Source organism: Cimex lectularius, unplaced genomic scaffold, assembly GCF_000648675.2.
Source record: "Cimex lectularius strain Harlan isolate CLEC.00 unplaced genomic scaffold, Clec_2.1 scaffold63, whole genome shotgun sequence".
Lineage (NCBI taxonomy): Eukaryota > Metazoa > Arthropoda > Insecta > Hemiptera > Cimicidae > Cimex > Cimex lectularius.
The window spans coordinates 1,154,167-1,168,381 of NW_019392694.1; the positions used below are offsets into that span (position 1 = coordinate 1,154,167).

Sequence of the window (14,215 nt, forward strand, 5' to 3'; positions counted from 1 at the left end):
CCTAAATCGGTGGGCCTGTGAGTTACTCGAAGTCACAGCCGCACCCATGCATGCTAAACCACTCACGCTAATAAATACGTTCGTACAATACAATGGGGGGTTTGAACCACATGTGGGGGTTATATGCGGCTGTAAGCGTTTATTGATTTTAAATATGTCATAAGTCGATCTTTATGGTCGCTGTTATGCCTTAGAACTTTTGAGATATCGGAAGGTAGGTCGCACCGCTCTCTGTGTCGTGCCAGCTGTTCGCATTCTTCTAGGATGTGCTTCACTGTCTCAACTGCATCACACAGAGGACATACCCTGGGTCTCTTTCTAATTAAGAGGTGGCCATGCGTCAGCCTCGTGTGGCCTATCCTCAATCGTGAATTTATTTGGTCAATCGGACCACGAAACCTAATGGATTATTGTTATTATTATTATTACATTATTACTGTCGCTTTCACCAAGAGCAATCACATGAGAAAACAGTATCCTAACTGTTTTGGGTACCCACAAGAACACTTCACTTCTTTGTATGGCTTTGTGTTGCGTATATCAAATAAAAGTGTTCTTAACCGATTTATTTACATAAACCTGCTAACAGGTTTTGGGCCCAGGAGTTTAAGTTTCGGGAGAGTCGGAATAACTTATCGCCTTTTTTCGTCCGTACATCGGAATTGCGACCACGCGGTCGCTCGGACTAAACAGAATGAATATCACGAATATGGCGAGAATCGAACAATTGTCGAAAGACATCTACGACTGGTGGATGATATAACAGGCGATTCTGATTAAGAACGATGCTTGGGATTACTTAAACGGGACAAAAAGCCGAAATCCAATTGGAAATAACCAAGCGAGAGTGAAAGCACGGATAGACGGGGATAACAACGTCAGGCGGGACATAATATTTAAAAATTAAAAGAAATCAAGCGAGGCTCAACGTCTCGAGACGTGTGGACCAAACTGACGGGCAAGTATTAAGCGCAAGGGGTGTCGAGGAAAGAGATATTACTCAAGCAGCTCACCCTGCATCTTATGATGGAAGGATCGGATATTCAGGAGAACTTAAACGCCTCTTCGATACTGTCAACTAACTCGGGGACATGGACATTGATATCAACCCCGCCTTACTCGCCGTCATGCTGCTGTATAATATCCCGCCGAGTTGTGACAATTTTAGGTGCGCCGTCGAATGTCGGGATGATCTACCCACCCCGCAAGCTCGGAAAATATAATTTTTAGAAAGAAGTGTTGCACGAAACAGTAACCTCGACAACTCTTCACAGAACGCGATGTTTTAGGCAACCAAGAGTTGGCGCAGTCGAGCACGTGGAAACCACCCAGGTTACAACCATAAAAGCGACAAAAGGAAACAAGAAAATTTCCAATACAGATGCCACAGACGTAAAACCAAGAAAGGTGAAGGCCCGGAACAAAATGAACTTAGCTGAATAAACATTAACATGCGAAATCAAAGTTATACGAGCCTTATCCGGTACGGACGCTGACGAATGGTTGAGGAGTAAGACCCTTAAAATTAAATTCATCGCAAAGAATGACCCATGGGAAAGCGTTGAACGCCCGAAGGATGATGAAGTGATCCGAAGTCGCATGGCGTTCAGAAACAAGTACAAAGCTGAGGGAACAAGGCAAGGCTCGTGGCAACGAGAGTTTCACAACAACCCTGCATCCATTTTAACGATACATTCTTTTCAGTCGCCCGAATAAATGCAGTACGAACAGCGGTCGCTTTAGGAGTCTCAAAGAATATGGTAATAGAACAAGTGGACATCACAACGGCTTACTTCAAGGACAGTTGTAAAAAGAAATGTATCTGGAGTTACCTTACCGGCTGGAACGATTACTGACAGTCCTAATCGACGACGTCGTTATACGGACTTCGTCAAGCAGGTCACCCGTGATACAATAAAATAAATCTCATACTCAAGTCCATCGATGCCGTGCCTACCGATGCTGACCCTTGTCTATGCAAAATGGCAACCATAAGAAAAAGGTTGTAGTGATCATCGTGTATGTGGATGACATAATCGTAATGTCTCCGAGTGATGAAGCCATCAGAAACATAAATGAACAAATCTCTGATCATGTTAAGTCCTCGCCGAAATAAGGAATAGATTCGCATGGAATTCACGCGGACGAAAGACAGGCTAATAATTCAGCAAAGAGGATACACATCATACATTCTATGAGGTTTTGAGATGGGAGAGTGTATCCACACCGCTCGTTTCTAATACAAAACTGGTAAGACAGAAGAAGACTGATTCGAACAAGGAAGCAGGAAATCTGCCCTGCAGATAGCTAATCAGTAATCTCATGTATTTATCGACGGCAACAAGACGGGACATTAGACATTCTATAAGTTTCCTCGCACAGTTTAATGACTCAAATGGTCAAACGCACTGAACGGCACCGAAGCGTGTCCTTCGTTATTTAACTGAACCATTGAACTTTTTGGAAGGACTTTCGGGCATATAATTTGATCTGAAAGCTGTTCTTCATTTGGGTTGTGTTCCTCATCTGAAAGCCGTCCTTCCCCCTCATCAGTTCCAATTTGGCGCTTTCCTTGATGTGTAGATGAAGAAGAAACTGCATGCTTCCTCATAGATCCTGATGTCAGCTACTGATCTATATTGTAGTAAATAACTTATCAATAAGAATGACAGAAATAGGTAGTGTCAAGAATCACAGAAACAACGGCTTTTTATATATAGCATTGGAAAAATCCAGGGTGTACCAGAAACAGTAGACTAATTTCTAGGGAAGCAATCGACCATCCAGTCCAGTCCCATCCGTCTCACTTATGTATACAAGTGCAAAAATAAACATAGGATGAAGAAATAAATAAAACAAATTACGTTTTCAGTACTATTGTTGTTAGTTTTTTATTTTATTTATTCGACTCATTTTTAAAATCATTCATTTTTCTCCAAGTTAGCCGCCGACCCCCTTGATAGGTTCGGCGGACCATACTTTGGGAAGCCCTGTTCTAGAGATCACCCCAAACATCATATGCTCATGCGTATGTACAAAATGTGAGGAAGCTATACTGTCCACATACTTGGCAGCTGTTTTTTCTTTTTTATGTACATTTAAACAACCTCAAATATTAAATGAGTATTAACTGTATTAACTGTATATCATTAAAAAGTGTTCTTCATCTGAATCTTAAAAATTCACAACAAACCAATAGGGTAACAGTTATATGTAGTCATTTTTATTGGAGTTTTTGTCGAATTTAAATTATAACTGTTTCAAGTATTGGAACGATACTAATTCTCTATCTTAGTCATTATTTGATACACAAACTTTTTTTATTAAGATTTAAATTTAAGAAAGAAAAAATCATCTCCAATAAATGTTTTTTGTCGCCTTTTCTCAGCCCTTGAATGATGTCAATCAAAATTTTAATAGCAATTGTTAAATGTTTATCTTAGCATAATTAGTAACATTAATAAAAAATTACGACTAAACACCATTAAGCACACACGGGTCGAAAACTAACCAGCGATTGGTCAGCTAGCTACTGACTTTTGAGACGTCTAGGACTGTTGTTCAGAAGTGACCGGGAGGACAAATGCAGGATGTGGATTGTAGTATGACTGGATATTTTGATGGCATGTTTTATGACTAGCTCTCGCCAAGCCTTTAATAAAGGAAGTAATGTAAAGTAGTATTGTAGGAAGTAAAGTTAACAATAGATCTTGCTGTACTGTTGCAATCGAGTAACGTTGGAAGGTTTAGTTCAACCCTAAGTTTCAATGACATGTAGGTCTTAGTATGGTGGTACAGATGGGTCTTTTGTTGCCAAGGAATAATTCGGATCTGTTCTCAAGACATTCATTTAGTCGGCTGCGTCGGTTTAGTTCAGTTCTTTTAAGCCATGTATGAGGGAGGATTCTAAGTCCCTTGTGTAAATACAGCCCGATGTAACGGACGACGTTTTCAGTTGGAAGAGAAATAAAATTGTTATAAGTTGGCGCGAGAATAATGCGACGGAGGATAAAGTTTATGCGTTTCAATTTAGAGGTGTTTAGTTTAATGCGCCATGTAACACACTAGTCTGAGGAGTAGAGATGAGTCTGCTAGCAAATGATCTTAGTGTCAGATTAAGAATGTATATCGGCAGTGTTTACTGTACTACAATGGGCCCATAACCTGCGTAACTCCTGCCAGATAGGAGAGGAAAAGGATTCAAGCCAAACTCTAAAGTAACTATCATCCATATAGTGTTTGAGCCTTGAAAAGTGGGTAAAGGGCAAGATCACCCCTAATAATTCAGTTGGGTTTGTAATCGAATTTTATAGACATGAAGACCAAAATTATCGAAAAATTGTAAACTACAGACTTATACGTATTATTAGTTTTGTCTTCCTATTTATCCTTATTATCCTAATTTTAGTAAATATATATAATATTTTTAATAATATTAATATTTTTAATAATAATAATATTTAATAATAATTTTAGTAAATATATATAATATTTTTAATAATATTAATATTTTTAATAATAATAATATTTAATAATAATTTTAGTAAATATATATAATATTTTTATATAGCTAATTAGTAGTGTAACTAATTAATAATTAATTGTGTAAAGATTATTGTATTACACTACCAGAATGCGAATATACATAAAAGGTGAAACAACAACAGTTCGTGTCTTCTTTGGACAGTCAAGAATCCCCTCAAAAAAAGTTCAGAATGATGAGAACTACCAGAAAGGTAGTAGGAAGAAAGAATTGTATTTGCCCTCCCGGTCACTTCCATGGGGAAGAAAGCCCCACGTAAAGTCAGTGCCCAGTGATGAGTTAGAAGTTGGATTTGGAATCCTACAGTTGGTTGCAAAAATGGTGACGATTGGGTATTAGATTTTGATTTTTATGTAGTGAGCGAGCTTTGGATGGAAAGTTCTGGCTTCGGATTAGATACCTCCTTTCTGGCTTTTAAGCAGTTAATAAACGTTATTTTGAAATACGATTACCTTTTTATCGCCACAATGTCGGATTCGGAAGAAAAGCCAATCCAGACGAACGAACGACTATCCGAGATATACTGCCCTCAATCTACGAAAGAACATTAGTAAGACTATGTTTCTAATAAAGCATCGGTTATACTATTTTCCTGTATCGTGTGAATACTAAATTCTGTATAACTTGCATAATTGCCTACCCTTGCAACATGCATATGTATAAAAATTGTTGGCATGGTAACGGCGTGAAACTTGGCGAAAACTCCACCGATTTAAGTGTGTTCAGCCAAGAAAACTTCACCGTTGACGAAGAAAAAGAATTATATATATACTGAGAGTGAGTCGGGGTTCATTGCCTGGAGTTCGGAAAAGATGCGAATTAAATTTACTAGCAAAATACGTTGGACTTTGTATATGGATGTGTTAGTCATTCATACCGTGCCTTACAAAAAATAGTAGGGAACACTTTTGCAACAAAAATTTATAACTTTTAATGCTTTCACCGATCGTTATCATAATATATATCGATTGTATCATAAAACTTTTCACGTACAAAGTTTGTTATTTAATAAAAATATTATTATTCAGTCGCCTAGGGCGGAGAAAAAAGAACCACGCAATAAAATATCTGGTAATTTGCATATCCAGTAATATAATTGTGTATAAATTATCATTATTCAATCAATTACTCCCGACCGGGCATATTGTATACATACAGTACCAAATTGGGCATCAGGGATTATATTTTGTCTTAAAATTTATTTACAAATAATATTAATCGTAGTCATAGTTGACCGTAATACTATTTCAATTAATTATACTTTTTATCTAATGTCTTGGTTGAGATGAAAAAGCTAATGTCACAACAGGGATTCGAACCCATGACCTTCAAGTTCAAGTTCAATACGCCACTATTCTAACCACGTGATCTAGAAGTTTGGTTTGAATTTAAAAAAAATTAATGTAAGGGAGCTACGGTTTAACGAACTTCACCCAAAATTACCATTTCCTAAATTTCTTGATGTTTATGCAGTTATTTTGAAAATTGACTGACAATTTTTAGAACAAAAGTGGACTAATCTAAAAGGAAATTCGGTGCTAAATCTAAACATTGGGTCAAAAGTTGGAAAAAGTTACGTTAGAATGGAGAAAATTCGGGTTTTATATAAAGAAACATGGTTTTATTAAATAAACACTAAAAAAACTTTTAGACAGATTGAGATTCACTTTAGATGTCCTGTCACGGAATTTTTATATATATATACGCGATCCCCACAGTCCAGATTTTCGTCGGGTAGCATCGAGTAGAGTCGAAGACAAAAGAACTGGAATTTTTTCAAATTAGATGTATTATTGTCGTTATATTAATTACTACATTCTTATTTTAATGTAAACTAAATTAAACGACATCAAAAATTCATGGGTTTTTATAAAAAGTTAAAGTTCCTAATTATGATGGTTAGGAAGAAAATTTATCGAAACACCGGAATAACTTTATTTAAAACAATTAAGTTTAATAAACAATTTGTTACATGGTTGTGCTCATAAAATTTAACTATCAATTTATTACATGTATTTGCTCAAAATAATGCATTAAGAACAAAAGAGGCGTTGCGAGCGTGATACTGATTTGTGATACACGCTGTGTAACTGAATGTGGCGTGCGCTTGACGTCGATAGATGTGCAGTGTGCACCCTACCAAAACGAGACAAGGCGTAGGGTAGCATCTGGTAGAGTTGCGTAGCTTAACTGAATCAGCAATACATGACAAAACCTACACTTGCTACGGTCTACTCTATAAACTTATAGTCATAAGTTTATAGCCATAATTATCGGGTCCAGACAACTCCTCAATTCCCTCCCACCTCTCATGCTAAATAACCATCCCATCCCCTTCTGCTCTTCAGTTAAAANAAGCGTATTACGAATTGTTGCGTAAGATTTGTGTACGGCACCCCACGGGGATCCGGGTGTCGGGGTTGTATTCCCAACTTTCCTGGCTATTCCCCTCCTTCCGTGCACAGTATTTCCTAGGTTGCTTTCTTTTTCAGTCCATCCACACTCGTCGTCCTCCTTACATCATCCAATCCCTCCAATTCAACTCCTCACATCTCACTCGTAAGACCCGCTCATCCCCAATCGACCTTATCCTTCCGCAACATACAACCCATACCTTCGAAAGATCTTTTCTGATCCGAGCCCCTAAACTCTGGAACTCCCTTCTCCTTTCTATGACCTCACATTAACATTAGTTATTTTGGTTTAATATTCTCATAATTTTTTCTTCTGTCCTGCCTTATTGGTATACATTGTGTCAAGATTTCTATCTTTTTTTTACTTTTAACTTCATAGAAGGAACTTCCTTTATTTATTTCATGTAAATTATTCTTAGGGGACACCAGTCCCAGAATAAAGTTATTTTTCTTCTTCTTCTTAAAAATTATAGTCGACTGGAAATCAACGAAAAAGAAACTTCCATTCTACAAAACGCTACTACAACCGATCTGGACATACGGAATGGAACAGCTAAACATCCAATATCCGGGTCGCGTCATTTATTTTCACTTCAAATGTGGAAATTGCTAAACTACCTCTGTTCAGGCATTTGTCTTTTTTTGTATTTAAATGCTGCTGTAGATCAGTAACTGTAGCACTAGGGAAAAATATTACCCTAAAAAAATGTAATGTAAAGAAGAAGCAAAGTATTGTAAGTTCTCTTTTCAACCCTAAATATTTATTGTTTGTAAATACTTCTAAAATAAGTACCGTAGCGTACAGCCTCTAATCTTCAGATCGACCGATTTCTGATAATTGTGCCATATTTCATGAATGAAGTTACAGATTATCTCTTTTAGTTTGGTTTTCAATTGCTCAAAGAGGTTGCAAGTAGTTGTAATTTCATAATGTAAGAATATCTTTTGACTGGTTGCAATTTTTAGTTTGTCGAGTGAGAAAGAGGAAGCGCGGAGTGCGCAGGCACAAATCTCCATGCCCCACCAGCAGATAGGTTCTTGCTTCCTCCGTTCTGGACCCTATTCCCGTCTCCGATCTTTTCCTAGCTGGCTACTAAAATATTCCCAGTTGCCCGTTTCTATTTTCACTTGTCGCAGTCAATGAACGAACAAAATAATGTCTCTTAGAAAGAATGAATCACCTCGATTTGAAAAATTCTAAAAATAAACGAACTTTGCAATTAGTTATTGCTTGGCCATCGGTTCCATCTCATTTTTGGCCATGTCTTTTTTTTGGATTGGTGATCTTTTATTCATTGTGTGCCTCGTTTTGACTGCGAACACTATTTTCCAATATTTTTGCAAGGTAATAATTCTAACGGTAAAACGTCTGGTTGGTTTTCTGCTTTACTAAAAACGATTTTGTTCGTGTCTATATATATTTTTTTTTTGCAATTAACGTCCTAGCTAAATTGTAATAAACATACAATACTCTAAATGATTGATATACCACTTTTACTTGTTTTTGAAAATGTCAGAATTTTATACGCGTGGTAAAAGTGGCACGCACCTACGTTCGCTGGACGCTTTCCAAACGAGCGGTTATCGTTGAAGTTAAGGAAATTATTAAACTAAAATTACTAGGTCGGAATCCAGTGCACTCGTAGTACGGAATCAAAAAGACAAGAATTCTAATTATGTTATTATTAATATATTTCCCGTTTTAATGCTCTTAATGGAAATGTGCCATGTTTTGTTAATCGTGTATGTCATACTTAGAAGTATTGCGTTTTGGGCAAAATTGAAACTTGACCATCCGTGCGACCCTGTCTATGTTCGCCATTTCCTCCTTCCGGAAATTTAAAAAAGTCTTAACTTTAATAATAGGCACTAGTGTTTATTTACAACCATTCACGTTGACTATGAGGATTTTAAAATATTTTCAAACTTGAACAACGAATAATTTGGAACTCAATTTCATTAACAACGAGAATATTTCATGCTCATTTTGACGGCTTTGTCGAATAAAACAACATCATCTTATGCCATTCTCAAATTGATTTCACCCTTCCTATATAGAAAATTGAAATGTGTTAGTATTTTACATAATTTGATTTTTATTTCTTAGGCCACTACTCGAACGAGAGAAGAAAACATCGAAGAAATCTGCGATAAAGACCAATTAAAATTTCTTGTGAGTAAAACAATATAATTATGCTAGTCTATAGTCTTTGTCATTTAACGTTTTGAACTCCGCTTCCTAGCTCGAGCCACAAGTCTGGAATTCTCTTCCTTTCCCAATCCTCAAAGCTGCCTCTCTTACCCCTTATAAATCCATCCTGTATAAACATCTCGACCCCCAAACAGAGAAAACATTGTCCACAATATCATTAAGTCCTTTTACTACATAACAAAGCTTGTTTCCTTCCTTTACTCAACTTTTAAATTTAAAGTTTGTGATTATGATCGCACAAGACAGAATATTCTTTATTATTACTATTTTTCCTAAATTCTTATTTGTATTATTATTTCTATTTTGTATTATGTGTTTTATGTCTGTTTATTTCACTATAGGTTAAGTCAAACTTTGATTAATTCAAATGCCAGATTTATAAAAAAGTTTTTGTTACCTTATTGTGACCTTAATTGTATTTATTGATTCTTGGGGGACTAGAGTCCCAGAACGTACAGTGATCATAGTTTTCTATGAAATGAAGGGCAGGAATAATTACGAATTGATAATTTATTCTTTGGCAGTTGGATTCTTGCAGCGATCTCGAAGATAAGAGAAAATTACGAGCCCGGCTACGAGAAGTGATGGCAGAAGATAAAGGTAAAAGTTCGTAAATTGTCACGCTTTTGTTTTTTAAAATTAAATATAGATATTTAAATACGCGTGTCAATGCACATGTGATAATAAATATATATTTATAATTTAAGTTAATGCATTGACAATTTGAACTGAACTTACAAAACTGGCTTGGTGTGGTTGATGAACTATAAATTCAAAACACTAAAAAATAGTTAAAAAGGTTTTGTGTTACTGAAAACTGCATTTCTTTAAAAAATTTCAAACTGGTGTGTTTGCACTAACAGGATCCCGGTATTTTTTGTGGGAGTAAATTAATAATTGTACATTGCATGACCAGGTGGTGTCGGTGAGGCGAAAGGAACCCTGTCCGACGTGCCCGGACCGGTCGAAATAACCGGCATCTGGCCCAGCAATAAGAGTTCGAATGTCGATGATTCAGGCACCGAATCCGGGGAAGACCTTCGGATGATCAATCCCGAAATCATGCAGGAGGTCCAGACCGCTCTATCCAGGCTGGAAGGCGTGATTCCGGTGCTTGATCCGACAAAGAGAAATGCGGTCACGCAGCTGGTCTCCAGCTTGCAGTGCTGCCTCAAAATCAACAAGGACCAGCAGCTTGCCCCTCCGACCCCTCCGACGAGAAAGTTCGGAAACAAACGTTCCCTTAAAAACAGGCATACGGTCGGGGTGACCAGGGAAGAGCTGGTTGAAGCGAGGATGTGGGCCGACGAATGCGGCCTGAACAGAACGATGACGGCAGACGATATAAATACTGGTACCAGTTCGTTTTTGGAAAACGTGTTCCGTCCAGTCAGATTCGTCCCTCCTCCCGTTGTCGAAGAAAAAATCCCCATCAGCAGATACACCAAATTGCCTCTGTTGAAAGTAGCTTATCAAAAGCCGATTTTGTACAAGATAGGATTCTTTATGGAGCCTGCACCGCAAAACGGTTCCATGTCTTATTTTGAACCTGACCCTAAGCTTTCATACGAGCGGAGCTTAAGCGACACGGGGAGCCTTTGCGATTACGACCCGAGTCTCGGATTGTTTACACCAAAGCAGACAGTTCAAATTGCAGTGCATAAAGCGGCGATCAACAAACAGATAAGCTGTAGAGAAAGCACTAAGGTTCAGGGACGAGGAAGTAGCGAAGATGGAGACGTTTCCAGTGCCGATGAGGATAAACACGAGTTGTCTTCCGTTCACCGCTTACTTCAATTGGCTTCAGAATCTAACAATAAACCTAAATTTACTGGTAAAAAACAAAAAATGAAAAGAGCGAATACAATCGATATACCTAAACGTTCCACAATTTTCGATTACTCGTCCGACGACCACGGTGCGTCGGCGGACGAGCAGAACAGGAAAGGGTCCGACGACATGGGCCATCTGGGCAAGAAGGAGAGACCACCCAGCTTCGAGCCCAAAACGGAAAACGACCACAAATTTCTGTCCTTTTTGCAACGCGTCAGTGAGAGCGAAGGTTCGAAAATGCCGGCTTACAACCCATCAGCCAGGGGTGGAAAGCATTGGCGAAACAGGTTCTCGACCATAAAGACGACTTTCGAGTCGAAGGACATTACGCCTCCTAAAAATACCTTTAGCCCTTCGCCTGCTAAGCTCTTTTGGCAGAAGTCTGAAAATCAAAGTCTGAACGAAATCAAAACTAACTCCAGCCCGGGAAAACTCCCTTGGTCAGTCAAAACGCAAGAAGACGGTGTAATAGTCGGCTCTTTGACGGTTGCCAAACCGAGCATAGTCAATAATTTCAATCACGCACCTAAATCTGCTTTTAAACCGATTGAAAAGAAGCCGACGACTCCTCTAATTTCACCCGCGTCGGGCACGGTCAAACAAATCGCAGCTATGAAGTTTTCTACTTTCGAGACGCCAATCCTCCAAAAACCCAAACCGTTGAATATGAAAACCTACGCGAACAACACAGAAAAAGACAAAAGCAAATTCCTAGCTGGTAACAACAATACCTCAAATGTAACGCACAAATTTTATAACATCCCTTCTAATGTCGTTTCCCAGGAAGTAAAACAAAAAGTTCAAGAAAAACATTTTGTAAATAACCAGATTAACAACCAGTTGGCTAAGCCTAAGTATAAAAAGCTCGATCCTGCAGAAAATACCTCTTACGTTGAAAAGAATTACTTTTATCGCGGTCAGCCTAAAAAAAGCACTGGGCAAAAGGAAATGTTAAAGTCTCAATCTCCTTTCCTGTCCCAGGTCGGAAAACAAAACTACCCTACTTCACCGACGAAATCTTCGGGACAAGCACCGTTCGCCAACTCGATAAACAGCCCGACTCTCGCTCGTCTCCCGAGATCGGTTTTAAGCGAGCCGAAAAGACGTGAAATAATCCCTCAGTTTATGGAAGATTTCGAAAAGAGTTACCAAAGTGACGGGCCGAACCGATATTGCGAATATGCTTCAAGGCCCAAAGAACCGCGAAACAAATTGCCAAATACATTTTACAACGGCGAGGAAAGTAATGTCAAGCCTCATCATCTATCTTATCCTAATAAACCCGACGTGAAGGTCGAAGAGGAGAACGTCAATAAAAATAAAAATTCAAGGCAAAGCCTTATTTGCGAAGAGAAAGATAGTTTAAAATTCATGGGTAATGCAAACTTTTCTAATGACTTTTCACATCCAGTCACTGAGACCGCTCCGAAACCGAACGGATACAGTAATTTCACAAAAACCGAAAGCAACTCGCCTATGAACAATACTACCTTCGTTCGAGAAGACAAACTACAAGATAATCGGAGTTACTTGTGCAATCTGAGAGACGCCAGTACGATAGACACAGACAGGGAGTACGTGTCCAACATTCCAGTGACTTCAACTATTCTCAAAAACGGTCAATACATCTCGATAACTCCTAAAAGCCGGACGCCGACCATGGACGGTGATGGGGCCAACGAATTCATTAAACAGTCTCCCAATACCTCTGGGGGGAGATCACCGATCAACCGAACGTCTCCGCCGTCCAGCGACGGGTCGAGCAACAACGGTGGCCGAGTCTACTACAACAACACACAAATGAGGCTGTCAAATAAAATTGAGGATATGAGCCAGATGGAAAATTATGTCAACGCACGACTCGCTTCCAACTCGGCCCTCACTCCTCACAACCTGCCGGCCGGAACTCCTGACAGAGTGTCACCGTTGAGGAATTGGGCGCCTGCCGGCAGTCCGTCCATAAAGGTAGAAAAAGCCAGCGACCCGGTGAATGGGGGCGACTGCTACGAAGAAAAAGCCGTGAGCAGAGTCATGGGCCAGGCCCAATGCCAAGTCGCCGTTTCAGTCAATAACAGGAACAGGACTAGGTACGACGACAGTAAAAACATACAGTCCGAATTGAGACTGCAAGTGCAACAGTCCGCTAGACAAAAGTCGCTCTCACCGACCAACTTCCCCAACGTACTTCAGAAGTCAGAATCGTGGCATCAGATGGTCAAAGAGAAAATGAACTTGGCGAAACAAGCACCTCCGCTGCCAAAAATATCAAAGGCGAAGTCCAGCCATTCCTTGGCACTGCCCAGGCAGTTCGAATCCGCTATATCTCCAGAGACCGTCGAAAACAAGAAGATGACCGTGAGCCAGTATCTGTCAAAGCAATCTAACAACCGCGAGCAACGTAGATACGCGCACAAGGCCAGCAAATCGATGCTGGACATCGACGACTTGGAGAATGTCGATGAAGTCTTCGAATCGATATTCCAAGAGGCCAGTAAAAAAAAGAAACATTAAAAGAAAATAGTTTTCCTTACAATTACAATTGAGGGACAAAGAAGAAATATTTTTATTGGATTATTTATTATCAAACCGAATTCGTGTTCTTTTATATTCAAAATTGTTTGTGATTATTTTTAAAACTGAATAGATGTAAATGATTGTAATTATTATAATTTTTATTACTTCTGTCATTTGTTGGAGTTTCATAAGTAGAAAATGAGAGAAGAACGTCTTGAAAGTGGTTTCTTCTGTATTTGGGAAGCAGTATATCAATTGAAGTGAGTCAATTCAGATTTCGTGTGATTTCCAAACCGTTTTGTTTTTGTTTTGATGTGTGAATCTTAATAGTTCCATGTATATAATAGACAATGTGTAATTCAAACCTTTTTTTAACGTTTTGAGATCATTTTAGTTTTACACTTTTAATTATTGTTATCTTATTTTAATACCCACTACAGGACATTTTATTTAGAATTAGTTGGTGTTTACTAAGCCAGACATTACAACCCAAACTTCCTTTATACACGTTCCAAACTTAACATTAACTACGTATACTACAAAAACTAAATTAAAAATAATTAAAACCTTAATTTTGTTTCTGTATATTTTTAAATTGGGGATATGTGACGCCCATGTTTTAATTCACAATTTTTTTTGAGAGGCTCCCGTATACATGTTAACAATGTTGGATACATTTCATTTGTATTTCTAAAAAAT

General features: G+C 38.5%; 1 protein-coding gene across 6 annotated transcripts in view; it reads left to right on the top strand.

The window, feature by feature from the left end:
* LOC106674087 (titin homolog) overlaps positions 1-14,215 on the top strand; it is a 66,878-nt gene that overhangs the window by 47,475 nt on the left and 5,188 nt on the right. For 4 of the 6 annotated variants that reach the window (XM_024225965.1, XM_024225963.1, XM_024225966.1 and 1 more), the window contains 3 exons: positions 9,065-9,130; positions 9,694-9,769; positions 10,086-13,569. In XM_024225965.1, coding sequence (XP_024081733.1) covers positions 9,065-9,130; positions 9,694-9,769; positions 10,086-13,513 — 3,570 coding nt within the window. In that variant the 3' untranslated portion in view covers positions 13,514-13,569. Of the gene's footprint in view, positions 1-9,064; positions 9,131-9,693; positions 9,770-10,085; positions 13,570-14,215 lie in introns of those variants that run through there. The other 2 variants (XR_002910098.1, XM_024225967.1) reach the window with 1 other exon arrangement.